General features: G+C 44.5%; 1 protein-coding gene across 1 annotated transcript; it reads left to right on the top strand.

The window, feature by feature from the left end:
* Positions 1-14455: 14455 nt before the first annotated feature.
* Positions 14456-15037, top strand: LOC308432375 (lysine-rich coiled-coil protein 1-like; the record flags this gene model as incomplete). Its single annotated transcript, XM_080932139.1, has 1 exon — positions 14456-15037. One exon carries the CDS (start codon positions 14456-14458, stop codon positions 15035-15037), a length of 582 nt encoding a protein of 193 aa, XP_080788265.1.
* Between the last annotated feature and the right edge of the window lie 12373 nt (positions 15038-27410).

The raw sequence follows: 27410 nt of genomic DNA, 5'->3' as shown, positions 1-27410 counted from the left end.
GTAGATACTTATTCTGGTTATAGATTTCTCTTTCCTGTGTGTAATGCTCCTGCCAAAACCACCATCTGTGGACTTAAAGAATCCCCTATCCATTGTCATAGTATTCCATACAGTATTGCTTCTGACCAAGGAACTCATTTCACAGCCAGAGTGTATGGCTCTTGACCAGGCCACCTAGGGACAAGTTACAGTTGCCCCCTCCCTGGTACTTTCCAAAACACCCAAGACTGTTGTGAGGCTCTTGGCCAGGTTAAGTTGCCCCTGCTCTGATACCTTTTCAAAACACCTAGTTTTGAGAAAGTAAACAAGGACAGAATTTGCTGGCTGACAGACACAAGGTCTCATAGAGAAGTCCAAATGTGCATCATCATCAGCCTAAACCCCCTCATCCGATGAATCCAAGGGTCACTGTAACCCACAAATGAGATGTCACCACCACCCCATACTGTTGCTGAAATCTGTCCTCAGAACTGTATAAAATTTATGTACTTTGAAACCTCGGGGTCGTCTCTGTCCCGCTTGCAGAACAACCCCCATTTACTGGAATTATAAATTGAACCCCTTACTGCATCGGTGTCTCAGTCTATCTGTGTCTCTGTGGGAGTGGACACCCTGATCATTGGGCCATGCAGGTCCAACAAGAGAAGTGCAACAGTGGGCCCACGATCATGAAATCCACTGGTCTTATCATGTTCCCCATCATCCCAAAGCTGCTGGTCTGATAGAAAGATGAAATGATCTTTTGAAGATACAGTTACAGTGCCAATTAGGTGGCAGCAGCATGGAGGGCTAGGGCAGAGTTCTTCAGAATCAGCGTCCAATATATGGTACAGTTTCTCCCATAGCCAGGATCCATGGGTCCAGGAATCAAGGGGTGGAAAAAGAAAGAGTTCCACTCACTATCACTCCTAGTGACCCTCTAGGAAAATTTTTTCCTGTCTCCACAACTCTAGGTTCTGCTGGCCTAGAAGTTTTGGTTCTAGATGGGGAATGCTCCTACCAGGAGCCACAACAATAATTCCATTGAACTGGAAGCTCAGACTTCCTCCTGGTCATTTGGGGCTTCTAATGCCATTAAACCAACAGGCTAAGAAGGGAAAAACAGTGTTAGGAGGGGTGATAGATCCAGATTACCATGGGGAAATTAGATTGCCTCTCCACAATGGAGGTAAAAAGGATTATGTCTGGAGTGCAGGAGATCCCTTAGGGCGTCTCGTAGTACTACCATGTCCTGTAATTAAAGTCAATGGGAAACTACAGCAACCTGATCCAAGCAGTATGACAAAGGGCACAAACCCCATCAGGCATGAAGGTATGGGTCACTCCTCCAGGAAAAGAGCCAAGACCTGCTGAGATGCTTGCAGAGGTGATAGATACAGAATGGGCAGTAGAGGAAGGTAGTTATAGATACCAGCTAAGGCCACATGACCAGTTGCAGAAACAACGATTATAAAGTAATATGAATGCTTCTATCTTATTTTGTTAAGAACATATATGTAGCACCAGGAACAGCAGAGATCCAGGGACACAGGCCTGGTGAGATGGTGTTCCGAGGTCTCTGCTGAGCTCACAGAAAGTGCGCCCCGCCCCGATTGGTTCAGGGGTGTAGGAACCCTGCTTTGGGGTGTTTGTTTCCAGCCCATGCCTGCAGAACAGGCGCTCAGGCCATCTGCCACCAGGAATGCAGAACAGGCACTCAGGCCATCTGCCACCAGGAACAGCAGAGATCCAGGGACACAGGCCTGGTGAGACAGTGCTCCGAGTAGTCAGGGAACAGAGAGGTCTGTGCTGAACTCTCAGAACATGTGCCTCCCCCATTGGTTCAGGAGAGCAGGAACCCTGCCTTAGGGTATCTGTTTCCACACTGCGACCCGTGTGTGCAGAACAGGCACTCAGCACATCTGCCACCAGGAACAGTGGAGATCCAGGGACACAGGCCAGGTACAAGGGAGAGATGAGAACCAATCACTGACAACAAGACCACATATAATCACAGACAACAAGATGGCAAGAGGAAAGCAAAAGAACATACCCCAGGGAAACCAAGACAACCTGGCAACACCAGAACCCAGCTCTCCCATCACAGCAAACAGTGGAATGCCAAACACTCCAGAAAAAGAAGACTCAGACCTGAAATCATACCTCAAGATGATGCTAGAGATCCTTAACCAAGAACGGGAGGAAAAGCATAAAGAAATAGAAGCCTTTAAAGAGGAAACAAAAGAAAACACTCAACTCAAAGAACTAGAGGAAAACAGAACCAAAAAGATGAAGGAATGGAAGAAGGAATTTAAAACAGAAATGGAAACAATAAAGAAAACACTAAAAAAGACAACCCTAGAGGTAGAAAACATAAAAAAGAAATCAGGAGTCACAGATGCAAGCATCTCCAACAGATTACAAGAGATGGAAGAGAGACTCTCAGGGGCCAAAGACAACATTGAAAACATAGACAAAACAGCCAGAGAAGGTGCAAAAAGCTCCTAACCCAAAATGTCCAGGAAATCCAGGACACAATGAGAAGACCGAACCTAAGGTAATAGGAATAGAAGAGGGAGAAGAGTATCAACTAAGAGGCACAGTAAATATCTTCAACATAATCGTAGAAGAAAACTTCCCTACCCTTAAGAATGAGGTGACCACGAGCATAAAAGAAGCCTACAGAACTCCAAATAGAGTGGACCAGAAAAGAAAGTCCTCCTGATACATAATAGTCAAAAGGCCAAGTGCCCAAAGCAAAGAAAGAATACTAAAAGCAGTAAGGAAAAAGGTCATGTAACATATAAAGGCAGACCAATCAGAATCACACCCAATTTCTCAACAGAGACTATGAAAGCTAGAAGATACTGGACAAACATCATATAGACCCTAAGAGAACACAAGTGTCACCCAAGCTGCTATACCCAGCAAAACTCTCAATAACCATAGATGGAGAGACCAAGATATTCCAAGACAAAACTAAATTTACAAAATATCTGACCACAAACCAAGTACTACAACAAATTATATATGAAAAACTCAATACAAGGAGGGAAACTACATCCTAGTAAAAGCAAGAAAATACCTAAGCAAGAAAACCAAAAGAAGAAAGACACACAGGCACAATTCTACCTCCAAAAGCAAAAATAGCAGAAAACAGCAACCACTATTCCTTGATATCTATTAACATAAATGGACTCAATTCCCCAATAAAAAGATATAGGCTATCAGACTGGATACATAAACAAAATCCAGCATTTTGCTGCATACAGGAAACTCATTTCAGAGACAAAGATAGACACTATCTCAGAGTAAAAGGTTGGGAAAAAACCTTCCAAGAAAATGGCCCCAAGAAGCAAGCTGGAGTGGCCATTCTAATATTGAACAAAGTAGATTTTCAACCAAAAGTTATCAAAAAAGATAAGGAAGGATAGTTTTTACTCATTACAGGGGAAATCTGTCAGGAGGAACTCTCAATCCTTAACATATATGCTCCATATACAAGAGCACCCATATTAATAAAAGAAACCCTACTAAAGCTCAAAAAATACATTGTACCCCACACAATAATAGTGGGAGACCTCAACACACCACTCTCACCAATGGACAGATCATGGAGACAGAAACTGAACAAGGATGCAGTAAAACTAGCAGAGGTTATAAACCAATTGGAATTAATAGATATCTACAGAACATATCATCCTAAAACAAAAGAATACACCTTCTTCTCAGCACCTCACGGACCTTTCACCAAAATTGACCATATAATCAGTCACAAAACAAGCCTCAATAGATATAAGGAGATTGAAATACTCCCATGCATCCTCTCAGATCACCATGGTCTAAGGCTGGTCTTTAATAACAACAAAGACAACAAAAAATCCATATACGCATGGAAACTGAACAATGCTCTATTAAACAATAGCAGGGTCAAAGAAGAAATAAAGAAAGAAATTAAGGATTTTCTAGAATTCAATGAAAACAAAAACACAACATACCCAAGCCTATGGGATGCAATGAAAGCAGTACTGAGAGGAAAACTCATAGCTCTGAGTGCTTCCAAAAAGAAACTGGAGAGAGCATACACTAGCAACTTGACAGCACAGTTGAAAGCTCTAGAACAAAAGGAAGCAGATACACACAAAAGGAGTAGATGGCAAGAAATAATAAAAATTAGGGCAGAAATAGACCAAATAGAAACAAAAGGAACCACCAAAGAATCAACAAAACCAAGAGCTGGTTCTTTGAGAATATCAACAAGATTGATAAACCCCTAGCCAGACTAACTAGAGGGCAAAGAGAGAATATACAAATTAAGAAAATCAGAAAGGAAATTGGACACATAACAACTGAAACTGAGGAAATTCAAGAAATCATCAGATCCTACTACAAAAGCCTATACTCCAAAAGTTGAAAAATCTGGAGGAAATGGATGAATTCCTAGAAAGATACAAGATCCTACAGTTGAACCAGGACCAGGTAAACCATCTAAATAATCCCATAACACCTAAAGAAATAGAAGAAATCATCAAAAGCCTCCCAACCAAAAAACGCCCAGGTCCAGACGGGTTAAGTGCAGAATTTTATCAGACATGTATTGCGGACATAACACTAATACTCTCCAAACTATTCCACAAGATAGAATCGGATGGAATAGTACTTAACTCATTTTTTGAGGCTAAAATAACCCTCGTTCCTAAACCACACAAAGACCCTACAAGGAAAGAGAACTCCAGACCAATCTCACTTATGAACATTGATGCAAAAATACTCAACAAAATCCTTGCAAACCGAATCCAAGAACACATCAAAGTGATCATTCACCATGACCAAGTAGGCTTCATCTCTGGGATGCAGGGATGGTTTAATATAAGGAAATCTATCAATGTAATCCACCATATAAACAAACTGAAAGAACAAAATCACATGGTCATCACACTAGATGCTGAGAAAGCATTTGACAAAATTCAACACCCCTTCATGTTAAAAGTCTTGGAAAGAACAGGAATCCAAGGCCCATACCTAAACATAATAAAAGCAATATACAGCAAACCAATAGCCAACATCAAACTTAATGGTGAGAAACTTGAAGCAATTCCACTAAAATCAGGGACTAGACAAGGCTGCCCACTCTCCCCCTACCTATTCAACATAGTACTGGAAGTCCTGGCTGGAGCAATTAGACAGCAAAAGGAGATCAAGGGGATACAAATCGGAAAGGAAGAAGTAAAAACATCACTGTTTGCAGATGACATGATAGTGTATATAAGTGACCCCAAAAATTTGACCATAGAACTTCTACAGCTGGTAAACAAGTTCAGCAAAGTGGTTGGATATAAAATTAACTCAAACAAATCAGTAGCCTTCCTCTACTCAAAGGAAAAACATGTGGATAAAGTAATTAGGGAAAAGATACCCTTCACAATAGTCATAAAAATATGAAATACCTTGGTGTGACTCTCACTAAGCATGTGAAGGACGTGTTTGACAAGAACTTCAAACCTCTACAAAAGGAAATTGAGGAAGATCTCAGAAAATGGAAAGATCTCCCATGATCATGGATTGGAAGGAGCAACATTGTAAAAATGGCCATCTTACAAAAGCAATCTACAGATTCAATGCAATCCCCATCAAAATTCCAACCCAATTCTTCATAGAGTTGGAAAGAGCAATGTGCAATTTCATCTGGAATAACAAAAGACCTAGAATAGCGAAATCCATCCTCAACAACAAGAATATATTACAAGCTATATTACAAGGCAATTGTGCTAAAAACTTCATGGTACTGGTACAAAATAGGCACATGGATCAATGGAATAGAATAGAAGATCCAGAAATGAGCCCTGACATATATGGAAACCTGATTTTTGACAAAGGAGCAGTAAACATTCAATGGAAAAAGGACAGCCTATTCAACAAATGGTGCTGGTCCAACTGGCACTCAGCATGCAAAAGAATGAAAATAGACCCTTTCTTATCTCCTTGTACAAAGCTCAAGTGTAAGTGGATCAAAGATCTCCACATTAAACCAGATACACTGAAACTATTAGATGAGAAAATAGGGAAAACTTTAGAACATAGAGGCACAGGAGAAAATTTTCTGAACAAAACACCAATGGCTCGTGCTCTAAGGTCAAATATTGACAGATGGGACTTAATGAGACTGCAAAGTTTCTGCAAGGCTAAGGACACTGTCAAAAAAACAAAACAGCAGCCAACAGACTGGGAAAAGATCTTTACCAACCCTACATCAGATAGAGGCCTAATATCCAATACAAAAAACTCAAGAAGCTACACACCAGAAAATCAAACAACCCTATTAAAAAATGGGGTACAGAGCTAAACAAAAAGCTCTCAATTGAGGAATATCGAATGGCTGAGAAGCATATAAGGAAGTGCTCGACATCATTAGCCATCAGGGAAATGCAAATCAAAACAACCCCAAGATTCCACCTCACACCAGTCAGAATGGCTAAGATCAAAAATTCAGATGACAGCAGATGCTGGCAAGGATTCGGAGAAAGAGGAACAGTTCTCCACTGTTGGTGGGGTTGTAAACTGGTACAACCACTCTGGAAATCAGTCTGGCGATTCCTCAGACAATTGGACATAGTACTACCTAAAGACCCAGTTATTCCACTTCTGGGCATATAACCCAGAGACGCTCCCACATACAACAAATTCACATGTTCCACAATGTTCATAGCAGCCCTATTTATAATAGCCAGAAGCTGGAAAGAACCCAGATGTCCTTCAGTAGATGAATGGATACAAAAATTGTGGTATATTTACACAATGGAGTACTACTCAGCTATCAGAAACAATGACTTTATGAAATTCTTAAGAAAATGGATGCATCTAGAGAATATCATCCTGATTGAAATAACCCAGTCACAAAAGAACAGACATAATATGCAGTCACTGATAATGGGATACTAAATCCAGAAAGCTCTGAACACCCCGGAAACAACTTACAGACTGTATGAAGTTCAAGAAAAAAAAAAAAAAAGAAAGAAAGAAAATGAAAAACCATTATTCTTAATCTTTACACACCAAGGAAACTTTGACTAATTCCAGGTTACATCTTGTTTTACATGTACTTTATGCTCATTGTAACTAGTAAGATTTTAATGCACACTATCAAACCTTTAAAAAAAAAAACCAAGCACTGACAAAAATGTATTCATATACTTTTATGCAAAAATGCTTAAAATCTGTACATTTACCTTTGTTTTTTAATATAAAGTTGTTCAATTAAAAAAAGAACACATTTGTAACATCAATTGGTATTTAAGTTGAGATACCAAAAAAATGTTTCCAAGGGACATTGCCCCATTGTAATTTACAGATGTGTTTGCGATTGTACGAGGAATAGTTATATCATGTTAGGTGTATTCATGACCTTGTCATTGTTTCATGTGGACATGAGATATTATTTGTGTCAAGTTGACAAGGGGTGGATTGTAGTGGCTATTCCTGGTTATCAACTTGACTATATCTGGAATGAACCACAATCCAGAATTGGGCGGCTCACCTTTGATCCTGATCTTGAGGCACCGAGGCTATGGATCTTAGGACCCTAAGGCAAGGTCATCTGGGATAAAGCAAGTCCCTGATCCAGGTGTGGTGGTACACACCTTTAATCTGGGACACACCTTCTGCTGGAGACCTACATAAGGACATTGGAAGAAGGAAGGCTCTGCTCTGTTTGCCTGCTTGCCTTGTGGGACTGAGCATCTGCCAGATCTTTGGACTTCCACTCACAGCTGTTGCTCACCATTGTTGTGGAGTTGCTACAGATTGTAAGTCACCAACAAATTCCCTTACTATATAGAGACTATCATATGTTCTGTGAGTTGCCACTATGCCTGACAACCTATGTTTGATCCCCTAAACCCATAAGGTAGAATGAAAGAACCAATTTTCATAAGTTGTTCTCTGACCTTCACATGCATGCTATAGGGACACACACACACACACACACAGAGAGAGAGAGAGAGAGAGAGAGAGAGAGAGAGAAAGAGGGGGGGGGAGAGAGAGAGAGAGAGAGAGAGAGAGAGACAGACAGACAGACAGACAGACAGACAGACAGACATCACCCGTGGGGTGCATAGGCACATCCATCTTGACTCCATCAGCTTTCCTCTCCTTTATCATTCCTGGCTAGACCATCCTAACCATATCTTATTTGGACAAGGTGTCCTGTAACCAAGGCTACTCTTGAATACTGGGATGACCTGGCATCTCCACTAGGCTTCCAGGGCTCTTCTGCTGCAACCATGCTTCATGGTGCCAAGCCTCACCTTTGCATGACCCCCTCAGTCCTGGACCATCAATTGCAACTGAGGCTGCACCCCAATGCCAAGACTCAGCTGTTCTCTATGACCCCCTTATGCCTTCAAAACTAGTACTGCCTGTTATTCTTATGCATTACCTAGACCAGCTGAAGCAGAAGGTACAACCTTAGCTACCAATGGAACACAGCTTTTTTGTACTCCCAGAAAATACAGAAGATTTCACCTCAGGGATCCTGATCTCTTGTTAATCACCACTACTTTTTTAGCCCCAGCTAACCAGCATCAGTTGTCCCGGTAGTCCCTTCTATTCTTGACTCTAAAGCCAGAGCCACATGGTCAAAGCTGCCAAGTTTTGCTGCTTGCTGAAGCTGGAACCCTTGTTCTATCATGTTATTACCAGCTTTCTGTTTTGCAACTCCCTCGTGCCTAAGCTTGGCTGCCCTGGGACTTGCTCTGTAGATTGACCTTGAACTCAGATCTGAATAGCTGTGTCTCCTAAATGCTGGGATTAAATGCATGTACTCCTGGATTTTAAGACTTTGTATCAGGCTGGGTTTGAACTCAGAGACCTACTTACTTGCCTCTGCCTTCTGGGATTAAAGGTATGTACTACCATGCCTGGTCCTAAGCTTTTCAAGGCCACTATGCCTCAATATCTATATCAAAAGCATGTATCATCCCATGCCAAGATCTGAGTAAAAAGCCTGTGTCTTCCAGCCTCATAATTTGGATCTAGGTGTGCCCTCCATTACTAGAATGCAGCTCATTCCAGATGTAGTCAAGTTGTCAACCAGGAGTAGCCATCAGATTATGATACATGCACCAATGGAAGTGTCACCATGAAAGCCTCTAGTTTTAAATAGTTGGTAATTATAATTCAAACGATGAACTTTTAAAAATTAGCTGTAAATTTGATTGCTAAATTTGACAATAATTTTAAAAGTACAACACTTGAGATTATAGCTCATTTGGTAGGAATGATTATCTATCTGACAAGCTAGACGTTCTGGGTTCCATCTCCGGCATCACATAAATCCACATGTTGGCTCCGGCCAGTGATCCCAACACCCAAGAAGTGGAATCAGAAAGGTCCAGAAGGAGTTCAGAATCATCCTCCATCCTCCGTAGTGAATTTAAAGCCCACCAAGGCTATGAGAATCTCAAAATGGAGAAAGATGAGAAGGGCGGGTGCTCGAGGTAGGGAAGTAGGGTATGCTGAAAACTGGGTAATTCATTTATTCTCTCAAGATGAACTCAGCACAGGATTGCCTAGTACTGTTCTCAATACATTCTGGTTTTTATTCGCAGGCAGTGAACTCAATAGAGGGTGTTCTTCAATCCCTTTAAGTGTCAAATTGGATTTATTTCCCGAGTGAGTTAGATCTATCACTGGTTGAGAAAGCAGAAACACCATAACTCAGGCAGCGGAAAGGGGCGAGACTCCTACTTGCGGGGATCTAGACCAAAAGAGCCAATAGCAGAGCAGCCGAGCAGCTGGGAACATGGGATTGTTCCGGAGCTCACTGTAACTCGCCACCTCGTGTGAGGCCCTTCCTTCAGAGGTTCTAGCCAGGTAGACACTGGTGCTTTGTGGTATCCACAGGTCTTTCACGTTAAAGACCCCAGAGGCTCATAAGCCTTTTCCTTAGTAAGCTACGCAAGGTGATGGTTCCAGATAAGAATTGACCCAAACTTGTTTCTCATTCACTCTGATATCTGGCAGCATTTTGGAGCCACTAGTAAGGACCGTGTCTCAGGTACAAGGGGAGAGTGGGACTGGAAGGGAGGTCTCCTTGGAGCTGGGATTTCTAGTGGATTTAAGTATGTAGGGAGAAGTCAGGACCGTTTGTCTCTGGTTTCTTTGTGAAGGCCTCGTTGACGCCAGGCACCATTGGAGAGACAGCAGCGAATAGAGAATCTCTGTTTACGAGAACGTTGTGTGCACGTGTGGGAGCATACCAGATCTGGAAAAGTGTTCGGTCTTGCTGCTCTGTGTGGACTGTGTGAGAGGTGCCGATCGCAGCAGGCTGCCCGGGAGAAAGGAAAAGCTGAAGTCAGCTGCTTGTGGTTATAGCCGATCTAGAACTCATTAGCCAGGCTAAGCCTTAAACAGGAAATCCAGCTCCAGCCTCCCAGGTGCTGGGGTCACAGGCCCCAGATTTAGAATCACTGTAAACACATGGGGAAGCTTTGAGGATGCTAATGCAGGGGACAGCCGAGGGGTCATCAAAGCTGAGGTAGCATTCCAAACAAGCTGTACAAGGTGACAAATCTTTTGCTGTGCTTGCTCTGAGCACATAGGCTCCGAGTATGTGCCCTCCCAGGAGAGACCAATGTGGCTGGAGACGAGAGGAAAACGGTCTTGAAGAACCACCAGGGCTGTGGGTGACCAGTGGGCAACTGAGCTTCCCTTTTTATCAGGGAAACCTGGTGGTTTCAAGAAAATGAGTGAAAACTAGTTATTATTCTAGGTATGGGCTTGGAAACAGCCGGAGTGGGAACCCAAGTAAGAGGCAGTGTCCCCAGCCCAGAGGTGTGCAGCAACTGACCCTGGGAGAATCGTTTTGGATGCTAAAAATGGAGCCTGGACTAGGGGTGTGGCAAAAACTGGTGGGGTGTGTTTGAGATGCTCCTTGGCCCCAGGCCTACATAAAACCGGGTGTGGTGGTCCACACCTACAATCTCAGTACCCTGGGGCTAGAGGTGGGAAAAGGTTATCTAGGAGAATAAAGCCAGCACTGCTGTCCCAGCCTCTTAGGTTGGGACAAAGCTCTTGGGAAGGGCTCCAACAACTAAGGAAGAGGGCTCACCCTGGAGTCTTCTGGGTTGAGGGAGAACTCTGAACAGAAGAAAATGCTTGGTCTTAACGTGGCATTTCCTTCCTTTCCCTCTTTTTTTTTTCAGCTAAACATTTTCTTAGGCTTTTTTTTTTCTTGGCAGTTTTTTCTTTCTAGTGTACATAGAGCGGTATTCACTTTGACATAGTACAAGAAAACTAGGAAGGAAGGGGATGGCAGCCTAGCTCCTCTTAACTGCGGGTAGGAATTGAGTTTATTTTTCATGGCTAGTGAGAGGAAGCCTGCATCCCGGGCAGTGATGAGGCTATGGATGAGGAGGGAGACTCAAAGTGGGTCCAAGGACAAGCATGGTTTAAATTGTCATTTAAACCAAGGACAAGCAAGGACAAGCAGTGTTTGGCTAGAGATGACAGAATCATAAGCCACTTTTGTTGTTACTTGGAGAATGGCTCCTAGGTAGGTCGAAGCAGTGAAGAAAGACCAAAGGCCTGGCTGGGCATGGTTCATGATTCTATAATCCCATAATCCTAGCACTTGGGAGGTGGAGGTAAGGTGATCTAGTCCAAGACCTATTTATTTATTTATTTATTTATTTATTTATTTATTTATTTATTTATTTTTTTTGAGACAAGGTTTCTCTGTATTCCTGGCTGTCCTAGAACTCGCTGTAGACCAGGCTGGCCTCAAAGTCAGTGATCCACCAACCTCTGCCTCCCAAGTACTAGGACTAGTGTGCCAACACTGCCTGATTCCAAGCCCCGCTTTAAAGGGTGTGTGACGCTGCCATGGCCCAGTGAGTGGAGGCTCTTACTGCTAAACCTGGTGACCCACGTTTGGTAGAAAGACTTATCCACAAGATAAAAGGGAAGAACCAACTCTCCAAAGTTGTCCTCTGACCACTTGTGTGCCACAGCACGTGTATGCCCCACATATCCAGACAAAATTAAAAGGAATGCAATGCAGACATGTGAGGGGGTGTTGAACTACAGATAGACTAAGTGGAAGGCAGTAGATAAACTGAGGATGCTGAGTCAGTAGACAGGCCAGACTGGTGAAGCTCCTGGTGCCTTTTCTGACAATGTCTAAGCCTCGCTTAAAGAAGGCCATTAGGGAAAGAAGTGGGCACAGTCATTCTACCCCATCTTGTCCTCTTCCCACTAAAACAGCCTGGGGCAGTTCCTGTAAGTCAAGATTGCTTTGGGAGGGTGTGCTGGAGGCAAATCCCCAACGTCTGGTGTTCTCCCAATGAGCCACACTCCCAGCCCTTGTTTTGCCTTTGGGGGATGGGTGTCCGGGATTCTGTATTGTCTGACTCTCACCCTAAGCTATAAGAACCCATCTAAACCTGTCTCAGTAACCGCAGCAAATGCATTGTATGTAGAGACAGGCCATAAATACCAGTTTGACTAAGCAGGTGTGGCTGCATTTCACTTCCTGCTCCTAGTCTGGTCCTCTTTGAACAGGTCATGCTTCAAGGTGATTTAGGAATTGTACTGTCTTGTATTTGTATTGTCATCCTGCTTGTCAATACCTCTGTTCCTTATGTGGCTTTTGGAGAGCCCTCCCCCCCTCCGTGGACGGACACTGTCCTCTCTCCTTGGCACCTGGCTGCTAACCACCATTCCATAAATAAAAAAGGGCTTTACTATCAAAAGTAAATCTTCATCTTTCCATATTAAAGAAATAATTTGAGGCCACTTGAAAATTCTTTCACCTCAACAAAGTGTGAACTCAATCTAAATCTCTCCACAGAAAAACAGAACCCCAGGATGGGGAATGTAGCTCAGTTGGTAACGTACAAAGCCCTGGGTTTGCCCTCCAGGGCTGTATAAAGCAAAGGAGATAATAGTGTGCATACCTTTAGCACTTGGAAGGCAGCGCTGGTGGGTCGGACACCCAAGGTTGTCTTTGGGCACAGAGAGTGTTCCAAGCCAGCTTGAGCTGCTTCAGATGGGGGCGGGGAGGTGAGGAGGGAGAAAGACTTAGGTCCTTGGTAGGGACTTCAGCCTGCTTTAGACTTAGGCTGTCAGGCCTTCCCAAGGATGAGGGCCTTGGCCCCAGAGCCCGCCTAGATTCAAACTATACATCCTATGGCACACTGTGTACCCAGAAATACCGCTGCTTCATTAGCCAGATCTCAAAACCACAAACGACCTCCATTGAGAGATTTGGTTAAAAATAAAAGCACATTCCAGAGCTGGTCCAGCATGCTGGATAGCCCTCTAAAGCGTATTCATCTGTTATGAAATAGAAAGTGGATCTTAACATAGCTGTCCATTGCTTCTCAGTGAAGATGAGTTATTATAGTGAGAAATGTTGCATGGCTAGGGTGCTTTTACTCCAACTAAGATAGCTGTGTGGTCACTAGGCAACAGTCTGTATTGTTTCAAGGAGATTTTCATTTAAGAAAAAATTAGCATTGTGTGTGCCACAGGACACATGTGAAGGTCAGAGGACAACATGTAGGTCTCAGGGATTAAACCGAGGCTTGTCTGCCAGTCTGCTTACTGAGCCATCTTGCTGACCCAGCAATATAATCTTAATGGGACCACCGTTGTCTATATGAATTCTGTTGACCAACATATTACGTGGCATGTGACCATATATTGTTTTGGAAGAAGGAGACTAAGTCTCAAGCCAGAGAAGACCAAACACAAGACAAATGTGACCTCGCACTCAGTGAGTTGCATTTCTCACTGTTTATAATAGAGAAACAACTAGCCCGGGAGGGAAGCAGAGCAGGAGTTGGGGTGCGGGATACTTGGGGTGCATGATACACACTGCCAGTACACAGCAGGCTTTCTGATGGAACAGCCAGATCCTTTAGCTGAATGGAAGGAAAACCACAGAGCCAAAAAAAAAAAAAAAAGCCATCGAACCAAGCTTTCAGAACAGGCCACCATGAGCCATTGAATGTTGCTAGTTGGTCCTCATTCTCGTACATCTTTTTTTTTGGACAGAGTATCATTGGCTGGTCTGGCATTTTCCTATGTGGATGAGGCTGGCCTTGAACTCCTGAAGATGAACCATGCACAGCTTGAGTTCAGCTTAGTTTGGTTGCACTTGATAGTCCCTTTTCACTTACAATTTAATCAGAAGATTAAATGGCTTAATCTTATTCATGGAGTGGTATTTATGGCCGAGGAAAGGTCTAAAGTTATCTGATTTTTACAAAAGAAGTGTTTGTGTGCGCCTGTTTGCCATCTGCGTGCAGTGACTGCAGAGGCGCCATGCCCAGCATCAGTGACTGCGCTCTATTTACTGTATAAGTAACGTAAAACACAGAGAAAGACAGAGAAAAGGTCTTCAAGAAAATGATGCACCAACAGAGAATCTTCTCCCATTTTTTTTTCCTAGAGAAATACCTTCCTCACCAGTGCGATGGAAGCGTCTCAGACCAGTGACTCTTTTCAACATGAGCTTGAAGATTTCATCCGAAACCAGAAAGCCAGAGGCTTACATCCAAATGTCTGCTTCAGGAAGGCGGCGGAAGATTCTGTTCCCCAAAAGAGAGACAGTGTCAGCCCTGGAGCTCCAATGCTGGGGTTCCCATTTTGGCTCAGAAACTACTCCAGATCTTCCTATAAAAGGCGGACAGCGGAAAACCAGGTACCTTACTGCAGACAAAGACTGGAATCTGTGAAACATTGTCTGAAAAAGCAGCCAGTCAGTCAAAACAGAAGGGAGAGGACAAAGCGCCAGGAGGAAGGAGGAGTCGTCATTCAGGAACCATGGATGCCCAAGGGGAAAGTCTACAGAGTGAGGGGTTTGTGCAGACAAGATAGCCTCAGCAGAAGGACGGTCTCAGCAGAACCTCCGGAGACACACAAGACCAAGCACAGAAAGGAGAACCACCATAATGGGAGAGACACCACCAAAGGCAGACACCGGTCCCACCGAAAGGAGAGGGGACCAGAGGACTGGGACTTGTGGGATGAAGCTATCTTGGGGAGTCGATACTGACCAGTCCTCTGGTCCCCTCTTTCGGGCTTTAATCATCAGAGGTCCTAGCACTTGGCTCCAGAGCAGTAGCTAGTGGGAGAAGGGAGCAGCTGCCAGCTCTCCAGCAGGCCTTGTATCAGAACGCTCAGCTCCTGTGACAGGCCAGGGCTATATAGTTCTGGGGACTGGGGTATTCAGATGCCTGGCATCTCCCTGAAACTCTTCCTGTCATTGGGGCCCACTTGCCTGTCTACAGCTTTATGTTGTCTCCAATACCCCCGCTTCCTATTGTAGTGGCCCTTGGTCACTCTGGGAATTTCAGCCAAGTTCTTACCATCAATGCTGCTGTCACCTTTGTCATTGCTACCATTCTGATGATGTTCCTTTCCTTCACTCTGTCATCTGGCCACCACTCAGCCCCTCCACTAATGATAAAGATCAGAAAGAGACAAGAAAAGAATTGTGATCTGTGCTGATCGGGCATTTTTTTTTTTTTCCGTGTTGAGGATTTGATCCTTGGGCGTACTAGGCAAGAGCTCTCTCTGAGCTACATCTCACCCCAAGTCATGAGCCTTCTTCTGATGGGCCACCAAGGGAAGTGCCCTGCCACATTTAGTCTGGCTAAAATTGGCTGCTGGGTTACCTAACATTCACCAAGGTTTATAATAAGCAGATGAACATATGCCATGTAACTTGGCAATTATAGCTGGGATTGAAGGCATTCACCACCATGCCCGCCAGCGTGTCTTATGATACGTTAGCCAGATGCTATTAACCAAGAAAAATTAATAGATGTATTTGTCAAAACATTTAGAAGCAAAGCAGAAGACTTTGCTATTTTAAAAAATAAAAATCTATAAAAATCAGAGTCTTGAGAATAAGCATTAAATAAACACACAGAAAACTCCAGAAAGACATGAAGTATCTGGAAGGAGTGGGTTCAGGAGGCAAGAATTTGGTGGGTAAAGGACAGCAGTGAGGGGGAGACTAACCTTCAGGGGGCTAGTGAGATGGTTCAAGGTAGAGGTGCTTGCCGCCAAGCCTGGCTTAAACCTGAGTTTGAACCCGGGGACCCACACTATAGGAGGAGCAAGCCAACTCCTGGAGAGTGCTGATTTTATGCAGAATTTTGTTTCATATGAGACTTTTTCCCATAGCTATTTGTAAAGGCAAGAAACAGAGCACAGGGAAATTACTTTTCGCCAGTCTGTTAAATGTCCTGCCCCAGGTATCAAATTATCTCTTTACAGGATCTCTCATGCGCTAGACTGGTTTTACTGCTTAGCATTTTAATCTCTTCCGGTAGAGGGTGGTAGAAGGTCAATGTAGAGTAGAATCAGGAAAGGGGGACTTCCCTCCCCTCGCCCATCCTTAGTTACAAAAATGGGGAGGTGCTAGTGAAAGGGTCCAACCGGTAGCCTGTGTGCCTCAGCGAATGACTTTGTTGGTGGATTCTGTCTGTAGAGTGTAAATCCTGAGTGGTTAAGGAAAGGACCCTCTGCTTCCCTCCCCCCACCCCTCTGAGTTGTGCCTCCTCAGCCCCACCACAAAGCCCAGCCCCAGGCAGGTCAACTGCCACCTGCAGGTCTCAGCTAGCCACGTGCTTGGTGGTCTTGATCTGACAGTTGCAGCATTTGAATCGCAAATATACAAAGTGGACATGTCTTCATTAATTGAACTGTGTTCTAGAGCACGTGGTCCTGGGCCTGGTGGATGGCTCAGTGTATGGAAGTGCCTGTTGCCTAGCCTGACAACCTAAGGTCAATCCTGAATCCCTCATGGTGGAAGGATGGAGAACCAATTCCCCCAAGTTCTCTGACCTCCACACATGGCATGTACCCACCCTCTACACCCCCAACACACAGTTTTTTTTTTTTTTTTTAATTTGGATTTTATCAATAAAAATGTTGTGGAAGGTTGTTTAATGTGTAATATCTTTGGCTGTGACACTTGTCCACACAGCTCAAAATAACTTACTATCTGTCCCTTCACAGAAGACCTGTCAAACTCTGCCCTAGAGCCCTCTTGTGCCCACCATGGCTTTATTAATTGCTTTTTTGTATTTAATGTTCTCCGCTTTAATCACTGTGGTGGCTTTGATTTGTCCCTGACTGATACAGTGCTATTAGACAAACCATGTCTGCCAATTAAGAGATCATAAACCAAATTAGTAGAAGCAGCATCTCACCTGTTTAATCAGCAAGTGCTGGGAGGTGACTTGGCAAAATCCTTGCTGGGCAAGAGTGAGGAGCTGAGTTCGAATTCCAGGGTCTTAGGTAAAGTCAGGTACAGAACCGCAACAGACAGGTGGTGTGCTTTGGGGAGACATGTCCTAGGTCCCACTCTGACTTCTCTACCTCACAGTGGCTCAGGCTGTAGTACCTGCTGAGGACTTTCTAGTACATTCCACTAGACAGAGTTTTTTTTCCTGGTTTTGACTCACACCCAGTTCCTAGATTCACAGACATGCCCAAAAATCTGTGTGTAATGGATATAAAGTTGCCAAACAGGGACTAGACTGTGTGTGCTGCTGTTTGGGTGATTTCCAGGCAAGAGTGAGCAGGTTATGGTGGAAGGCTGAGCACTCAGAGGAAACAGCAGGAAGAGCCAAGAAAAGCCAAAACAAAAACAGCAGAACTCATATATATATATATATATATATATATATATATATATAAATAAAGAGGTCCTGAGTTCAGTTCCCAGCAACCACATGGTGGCTCACAACCATCTGTAATGGGATCTGATGCCCTCTTCTGGTGTGTCTGAAGACAGCTGCAATGTGCTCAAATACATAAGATAAATAAAATTATTAAAACAAAAACCAGCAGGACCTTTATCATGACAACTACAGCTTCCTTCTCTGGGAATTGGGCTCTTTCCTAGGTCAGCTTGGCTTGGAGGATCAGTGTGATTTGGTTTAAGACTGAAGCTAAGTAAAATCCAACGGTCTGCTTTCAACTAATTTAGCAGAATGCTAAGTCCTGAGTATTAATTGGGTATCAATATGCAGAGTATTTAATAGACAGCAAACATGTATGCAAGCATACATGCACACACATCATCATATGTAATAGTAACAATGAACATAATCATAAATGCACGCACTCACACACATACACTGTGGCTTTGAATGAGGTAAGTTCACTAGCTCATTAACTTGTTAAATAAAAAACATAGATCATTATTCTAGATGAGGCTTTTATAATGAGGTACAAAATAAGCCTTTGTACTGTGTAACCAGTGCATCAGATTAAAAGTCAAAGGGGGCATGTGTGAAAATGGGCTCAGTCAGCAAAGTTGCTTACCACACAAGCCTGAGGACATGAGTTCAGATTCCAGCCCTGGCCTAAAAACTGAGTTTGGATTCATTTGGATTCTGTCTCCTGAGTAAGGCCAGCACTGGGGACAGAAAAACACTTGGAGCTTACTGACAAATCCATAGACTCCGAGTTTAGTGAGAGATCCTGTCTCAAAAGGTAAGGTTGGAATTGGTCGAAGACATCCAGTGTTAGCCTCTGGCCCCTATGTGTACCTGCACACATGCATGCACAGCAGGAACACATGTATACACACAGACACACAAACAAAACATCAAAGGAAGTCACCATGCTAAAGTCCCATGTCATCACACCAACCCTAGGCCATTTATTTGACCTTTCAAGAAGCCAAAGAAATGAGAGGTGTCTTAGGATTTTATTGCTGTGAACAGACACCATGACCAAGGCAAGTCTTATAAATGACAACATTTAATTGGGGCTGGCTCACAGTTTCAGAGGTTCAGTCCAGTATCATCAAGGCGAGAGCATGGCAGCATCCAGGCAGGCATGGTGCAGGAGGAGCTGAGAGTTCTACATCTTCATCTGAAGGAAGCCAGGAACAGACTGAGCATCCTCAGGCAGCTAGGAGGAGTGTCTCCAAACCCACCCCCAGAGTGACACACTTCCTCCAATAAGGCCACACCTTCTAATAGTGCCACTCCCAGGGCCAAGCATATTCAAACCATCACAAGAGGTAACTGTCAGCTCCTCCCAGTGGGCTACTCATTTCATCATTAAAAAAACTGAAATGATCAAATATTTACCAATCAGCTAATTTTCCATTGTTCTGTCCCCACCTTAGAAGGTGGTGTGTTTGAAACAGCCTGGTCCAGATTTGCTTTTGTTTCTGATTGCTTTGGTCCTTCTCTGTCTAGAAAGTCAGGTCTTATTGGCTCTGCCCTTAGGAACAGTAATTCAGTTTTATGAACTGAAGTCTTGCTCTGTTCTAGAATGGAAAACAAACCAGCTAAGATCTTTAGGCTAATCCCTGGCATAGTGATACATGTCTGTAATCTTAGCACTGGGGAGAGAAAAAAAAAGATTTATTAATTATATATAAGTACACTGTAGCTGTTTTCAGACACACCAGAAGAGGGCATCAGATCCCATTACAGATGGTTGTGAGCCACCACGTGATTTCTTGGATTTGAACTCAGGACCTCTGGAAGAGCAGGTCAGTGCTCTCAACTGCTGAGCCATCTCTCCATCCTGGAAAAAAGAATCTTAATTTGTTATTTTTCCCATTTTGTGTGTATGTATGTATGTATGTATGTGGATATATGTATGCATACATTCATGTGTGTCTGCAGGTGCACCCATATGTTTAGGCACACGTGCATGTAGAAGGCTGAGGTCAGGAGTCATCTTGGATTACTCATTTACATTATTCATCGAGATAGGGTCTCTCAGTCAAATCCAGAGCTAGTGGCTAGTCTTGCTAGATTGCTCTGGGGACCCCTGTCTGTCTCCATGTCTATTCTGACATTGGAGGTGAACAGTCACACCTACCAGGCATTATACACATCCTGAGGATCTGAACTCTGGTCCTCACACGTGTGAGCCAAGTGCTCTAACAAGTGAGCCATCTCCCCAGTGCCCCACTACAAACTCTTTAAATGATTGTAACTTGGTTACAAATTGTCCGATTTTTCTTAGTGTCTCTTTATTATTTGTCTATCCTATGAAGACTGTGTACTCCCTGTAGACAGAAATGCCACCGCCTGGAATGTATGGAGTCTGGAAGAGCAGAGCATGTGACCCAGAGCCACGTGCGCTGCCACACATGGGGTAGAAAGAACACAGAGGGTTATACGATGAACCAGTGTGCAGAGCAGGTGCAGATTTCTGTCTCACAAACAGGGGCAGGACATGGTTCAGCTGCTCAAACAAGAGGGTGGATGGTGGTTAGCCTTCTCTCTGCCTGCTAGGTTAGAGCGAAGAGCTAAGACCAACGGCAAAGCAGAGATGAAGAAAGAGCTACAGGACAAAGTCTTTCAGAGCAGGAGTTGACTTCAGATCAACCTCTCAGAGAGTATCCTGAGCTATGAAAAATAACCTTGTACACACATACATACGTAGTATTACTGTAGATGCCTTGCTATATAGACAGAAATGATGTAGCTAGAGACAGGGAGATAAACAGAGATGAAGTAACACAGACACATTTTCTACCAGCTGAGGACCCTGATCCTTAAGTAACTCTCAGAACACCACTGCCTGCGATGCAGGGACGCATCTCCTTCCCTCTCCTGCAGAGAAGGAAAGATCTAATGATGGTAGAGTTAATGTAAAATGCCAGGGGACAGATTTGTGCTGGGATATGTGTACATTACATACAAAGTGGTTGCTGAATGAGAGTAGATAGACGGCTCAGTAGCCTAGAACACTGGTTCATCTTGCAGAGGACTCTGGGTCTGTTTCCTAGAACCCACGTGGAGACTCAAAACTGTCTGCAAGTTCAGTTCCAAGGGATCTCACACCGTCTCCTGAGCTGGGAGGACACTGCACACACTGTGTGTACTATCTTGCTAGAGCTCTCTTTTTCTCTTGCTCTCCCTCCCCCACCTTTCCGTGTCTCCTCTCTCCCTCTCTTCCCCTCCCTCCTATCTTCTGAAACATGTAGCTTAGACTGGCTTCAAACTCCTAACAGTCCCTTCTCAGCCTCCTGAATGTTGGAATCGCAGGCATAAGTTGCCATGTCTGGCTGAATAATGTCTTTTTAATAAAAGGGCCAGGATGTGAGCCGATGGAAGGATGGGGGGTTTCCTTGTATAAAATTCAAAAAGTTTTGATATAGGATATTATTGTGTAGTCCTGGCTGTCCTCCTGCATCAGGTTGAATCACGGGCATATCCACCGGACCCAGATTCAAATATTTTTTTGAATCCTGTATATTTGCTTTCTGGTATTTCGCCATCTTGAGTCGTTTTTTCTGGGGCAGTGACCATGCTCATTTAAGAAGTTACCATGGTGCCAAGGCCAGAAAGATGAATTTGAAAACAAAGAACTGACTCTCGAAAACTGTGCTCTGACCCCCACCCACATGTGTGAACATGAATACATGTAATAAAGGTCTTAAGAAGCTAACAAGAGGGCTGGAGAGATGGCTCAGTGGTTAAGAGCACTGACTGCTCTTCCAGAGGTCCTGAGTTCAAATCTCAGCAACCACATGGTGGCTCACAACCATCTGTAATGATACCCAGTGCCCTCTTCTGGGGTGTCTGACGACAGCTACAGTGTACTTATATTAAAGAAATAAATATAAATAAAAAAAAAGAAGCTAACAAGATGCAAAGGAACCCTGTGTAAATCTGATGGGGGCTGTCGACCGAGATACAGGGAGGGGTGCAAGCAGCCGTTCTGCTTGTATATTCTAGTCATAGGTGTCATGAAGGATTTTGTATCAGTCTTGGGTTCTTGGAATGAACTGGAATATGCATATGCCTTGAACAATGTACTGTACCCTTTGTAACCAAGTAACTCAAATGAATGTTTTAAAGTTAAGTGGGTACCTGTACAACATAAAGGAAGGTGTTGTTGTCACTCTACATAATGACAGACAGCATTCTGCCACTTGCTGCTTTTGAATCACAAAACACTTCAGAATTAGATACTGCTCAGATGACACTACAACCCAGCCAGAGTGGTAAACCCAGGACCCCAGCACTTGGGACGTACAGGCAGGAAGATCAGACAGAAGCTTGTGGAGGTCTGTGCCCGTCAGGGCTGTATCAAAGGTCGTCTTGAAAATTCAACACCCACCAGCCCACCGTCTGCCGCCACCACCACACTCAAAGCCAGTAAGACTCAACTTGAAGTCAAGACCTGAGCAGGAAACTTAGGTTGGCTCTGGACTGGGTCCCACCCACAGAGCGTGAGGTGGTGAAGGTCTCAAGTCAAGGTGAAGGTTCGCTTTCAGAAAGATAAATTGGTTTTGTGTGCACATGAACTGAGATGAAGAAGAGGCCCCGTCCGAGTTCCCTTGAAGTTGCTGCTGGAGAAGGTGCTGGAGAAATGATGGGGAAAGTGAGGTGAAATCATGGGCTGTGATGGAACCCAGCCCCCACCCTGCATTCAGAACCCCCCCAATATCCCCCATGCAATCCCCCTCACACGGTGTGGTGTGGCGCAGCCTATAATCACAGAATCCAGGAGGTTGGGGCAAGAACGTGAAGAGTTCAAAGTCATCCTCAGCTATATTGAGGTCCAGGTCAACCTGGGGTAAGTGGCATCTTGCCTCAAAAAAAAAAAAAAAAAAAAAAAACAAAAAAAAAAACAAACAAAAACACCCCAGATTTTGAAAGGTAATAGTCTGCTTCAGATGGTGAGCCAACCCAAAAAGGGTCAAGTGAAGGAAGGGAACTGAGGAAGGGCTTGCGCCTGTTTGAGCTGGAGCCGCTGGCTCACTTCTTCAGAGTTACTGGAGGCACAGGCGCGCTCAGAGCAGCTGAAGTTCAGAAAATAATCTGCCAGGTGCATTTAGAAGCTGCCCTCCCTCCTGTCCCTGCACCCTGCCCTCCCTCCTGTCCCTGTGCCCTGCCCTCCCTCCAGGTCTTTCTCCTCTCCCCCTGAATATCTCTTGTATATTCTTTATGGGTTTCAGTTAAAACTATTTGCCATTGCTCCATGGCCACCATCAACAATCCTAATCCCCTCAGGAAAGACTGTTTTTCTGCTCCCTCCACAGGCCGATGGCACACTTGGCAGATGTGCTTCTGTTTTACAGGTCAAAGCACAATCCCATATCCCAAAACAAGGTACCGCTAGCAACGTGTGTGTGTGTGTGTGTGTGTGTGTGTGTGTGTGTGTGTGTGTGTGTGTGTGTGTTTTGTTTTTGAAACAGGGCCTCATTTTATGGCCCTGGCTGGCCTAGAATTCAGGGATCTGACTCCTGCCTTCTGGCTTGCACCAGGCAGAAGTCCTCAGAGGCCAGAGGGCTTCGGATTCCCTGGAGCTGGAGTTGTAGGCATGGGCTGCCTGTTGTGGGTACTGGGAACCAAACCCTGCCCTCTGCAAGGAGGGAAGTGCTCTCTGAGGACTGCTCACCTGTCCAGTCACCCCTATGCTGTTCTGTCTCTTTCTCTGTCTCCCTCTCTGTCTCTTCCTCTGTCTCCCTCTCTGTCTCTTCCTTTGTCTCCCTCTCTGTCTCTCTGTCTTTGTCTGTGTCTCCCTCTGTCTCCCTCTGTCTCTCTGTAGTCCTGGTTGTTCTGGAACTTTCCTCATCTTGCCTCAGGCCTTCACCCCCACCCCCTCTGAGTTTCGTTTCTCTTATGGGTAACAGTGGGTCTTGTTAACCCTTTACATGAAGACCTTTATTCTATTCTTTCATTTCCCCTTGGTGGTGGCATTTACAACTTTTTCCAAGGGGCTAGAAAAGACAACCTAGATTGTTTTTTCTTTAATTTAGTTTAGACTTGACTGTGAGATTTCCAAGTAGAACAGGAGCCCGGTAAGCCACCCCCCCCCCCACCGTGGCACAGTTCCAGTGTTCTCTGACAGGCTGAGTTAAGATAAGATGGATATTTTCTGCCCGAATTATTTTAACAACTGTTTGTTTTGCTGAGGGACTTGAACTCAGGGCCTTTCGGGAGTGTGTTCTCCTTCACCAAACAGCATCCTCAGCACTGTTGGTGTTTATACACATCTTTTCACCCATCCTTCCTTCCAGAGCTATTGTAAGAGTTCCTGCTGGTGCCACGGCTGAATTGGGTCACACGGCCCAGAGCAGACCCAACCTCATCAGACCAGCGCACCCTTTACCAAATTACTGTAGCTTCATTTCCATTAAGTTCATTTTGTTTGATTTTAAAACAGGGTCTCACAGAGACCAGGCTGGCCTCTAGCTCCGTGTGTAATGAGGTGTAGCAGAGAGGGCCTTATACTCCTCATCCCTTTGCTTCTATCTTCCGAGACAGCGGGTTTGGTCCACCATCAGTTAAAATGTTTTGCTGAGTGTGGGGTCACGCACCTTCAATCCTAGCACTTGGGAGTCGGAAGCAGAGGCAGGCAGATCTCTGTGAATTTCGGGACAGCCTGGTGCACATAGGGAGTTCCAGGATAGCCAAAGCTGTGTCGAGAGATCCTGTCTCAAATAACGATGCTGATGATAATGATGATGATGATGGTGATGATGGTGATGATGATGATGGTGATGATGGTGATGATGATGATGATGATCACATTTCACTTGCTTGTTATTATTTTATCAATTCTTAGTGTTGACATGTTCACTGTCTTGAAACAAAACTCAGAAGCTTGTTGATATCCACTCAGGAAGCAAAGCTGGACAGGAGAATTTTCTCTAGTGTACACCCAGGGGCATAATGCAAGACCCTATTTTAAAACAACAGCAACAAAATTGATAAACCAAGGAGTATCTCACACAGTCACCTCTCTGACACAATAGCCGTCAATAAGGCCCCTGGACACGCAGACTGAGTTGTACTGAGCAAACTCTGACTGCACACAAACCAGAGCATGTGCTGAACAAGGGCGGTTTCTAAAAATGTCTAAGGGAGAAAGATGTACCTTAGTCGAGATGCAAGGTGGAACTCAGTTCAGTTGTGTATAAACCATGACTGATCCTCCGTTGTCTGCCTCAGGGTCGCAAGAAAGGCTCACGCCGTGCACCTGGCCTTTTTGACCCACTAGTTTACCTAGTCAGTGTGACTGTCTGAGTCCCCAGTGTCCTCCCGAACTGCTGGTGTAAGCAAGTGACACTGTCAAGCATACACTGCAACCCAGAAAGATGGGGCTGAGCAGGGGTGGCTCTGTGAGCCCACGATTTTAAGGCCAGTGAGAGCAACATAGTAAGACTGCTTAGATGGCTCAGCATATAAAGGCGCCTGCCTCCAAGCGGGAAGTAGTGAGTTCGAGTCTCAGGATTCACTCACTGGAAAGAGAAAACTCCTGAAAGTTGTCCCCTGACCTTTACAGTATGCTGAGTACACACCCCACCCCCAACAAATAAAATGTAATAATTAAAAAAATAATAATGAAGTACTGTCTGATGGTGGTGGGGGAGATCAGGGGTCAGGGAGAATGACTAGAATACCTTCCACTGTGGCCACCGAACCAGCTGTTCAGTCAGCATGTCAGTATAAAAACCATCCAGGACCATGGAGGCCTGAGGACAAGTAATGATAATCAAAGCTAACAGGTGCCCCCCTGCTCTCTCAAGCGTGGCAGATGCTGGCCCAGTGTCCACTGACTTGGTTTCCCTTTCTTCTTACGGTTCCAGTAAGACTCCCTGTAATTTGTTTGTTTGGTTGGTTTGGGTTGGGTTTTGGGGTTTTTGCTTGTTTAGTTTTGAGCACCCTTGAGTGTTGGTGGGGTCCGTGGGATTTAGGTCTAGGTCTCTAGGGCTCTCCCCACCACGCGCTGTGAAGTCATCTGTCAGCTTCGCTTTGCACGAAGATTCCTGGAGCCATGAACTGAACATGGGGACTCACAGGGCAGAAAGATCACGGGCCCATGCAGACCAAATGGCCCACATACCCCCTAGCCTGGCATACTGCTTTCAAATGACACCAAATGTCTCAGTGGCTTTGTACTGAGTTAAATCACCAATATTTAGAGGCTAATTTATCACAAGAGTATAAGAGTTTCCAACAAAGGTATTCAGGAATTCCCTCTCTGTGGTTTTAACCCCTTGACAAAACAGTTACTTTTTATCACAAACTGAGAAAGCCGCTTCCTCCGCAACTTAGTGTTCTAGTTTCACTTTGTTGCTGTGATAAAGCAGTTTGATCAGAAGCAACGTAGGGGAGAAAAGGGTTTATATCATAGAGTCCATCACTAGAGGGAAGTTGAGGCAGAAAGTCAAAGCATCTAGTTACATAACAGCCAAGAGAAAAAAAAAAAAAAAAAAAAAAAAAGAACAAATGCAGAAATCTCTGCTTGTTTGATCTCTTGTTGCTTTCTCTAGTTTTACATACTTCGGGGCCTAGGGAATTGTACTGCCCACAGTGGCCTACCTGAGCCTTCCTCTATCAATCAACCATTAACAAAGTCCCCCCCCCCCCCAGACATGTCCACAGGCCAACCTGATCTACATAACTCCTCAGCGGAAGCTCTTCTGAGGTAGTTCTAGGCCATGTCTAGTTGACAGTTAAAACAAACCGGGTGTCCATGAAGGAGTAGGAAGACACTGAGCGCACGTGGGTAGTCAAACCGATGAGATGAGGCAATTTATAATGACCTGCTGACTGAACTGATCTGAGAGAATTTTATGTGAGTAGTAGTGTAAGTAGGACCAAGAAAGCCACATGCATAGCACAGGTGTTCCCCTAAAAGAGGTAGAATGTGTTTTCTAAATCGCAACCATTTTAAACATACACGTGGCCAATAAACCATAAGAAGAGGCTTGACATCTTTAGTTGGTAACAAAATGCAAACCAAAATCCCGATGAGACAGCCCTTCACAGGTACCAGGCTGGATACGGAACCAAACTCCACAAGTGATTGGGTTCAGCAGGGGTGAGAACATTGGAGCTATTTTCTACTGTTGGTGGACACCGGAGTCACCGTTATGGAAAACAGATAGTTCCCAAGCAGATGGACCAAAAGACCCGGCCATTTTGAGTCTATGCTGGGTGTGGTGGCAGATTCCTGCTGTCCCAGCACTTGGGCACTTCAGACCCGGCCATTTTGAGTCTATGCTGGGTGTGGTGGCAGATTCCTGCTGTCCCAGCACTTGGGCACTTCCAACTTTTTAAATTGTGGGTCGCAACCGTAGAAGTGACCGTGTAACTGAATGTGAGAGTTGCACATAATTTGGCCGTGATAAAAAGGTTTCTGAGTGTGTATAACCACCACCACCACCCCACCCCCGAGTCAAGTGTCTGATGAGTCCAGAGTGCGCGTGGTGTCACATGACCATCCATTCAGTGTGGGCTCTTGGCCCCGCACATGCCACCATGCCGCAGGACACTGGCAACCGAAGTCAGATGTGAGACAAGTTCATGTTGTGAAGTGTGTGTTTGTACTAGATGCACTAAACTCTCTGCTCCTGCAGGAACACCACGGTTTAATCACAGGAACAAGAACTTTCAGGGTTTCCCATCATCCCTTAC

Source organism: Micromys minutus (genome assembly GCF_963924665.1).
Source record: "Micromys minutus genome assembly, chromosome: 18".
Classification (NCBI taxonomy): Eukaryota; Metazoa; Chordata; class Mammalia; order Rodentia; family Muridae; genus Micromys; species Micromys minutus.
Note: the sequence above shows the minus strand (reverse complement) of the source record. Positions and strands in the feature narration are given on the sequence as shown.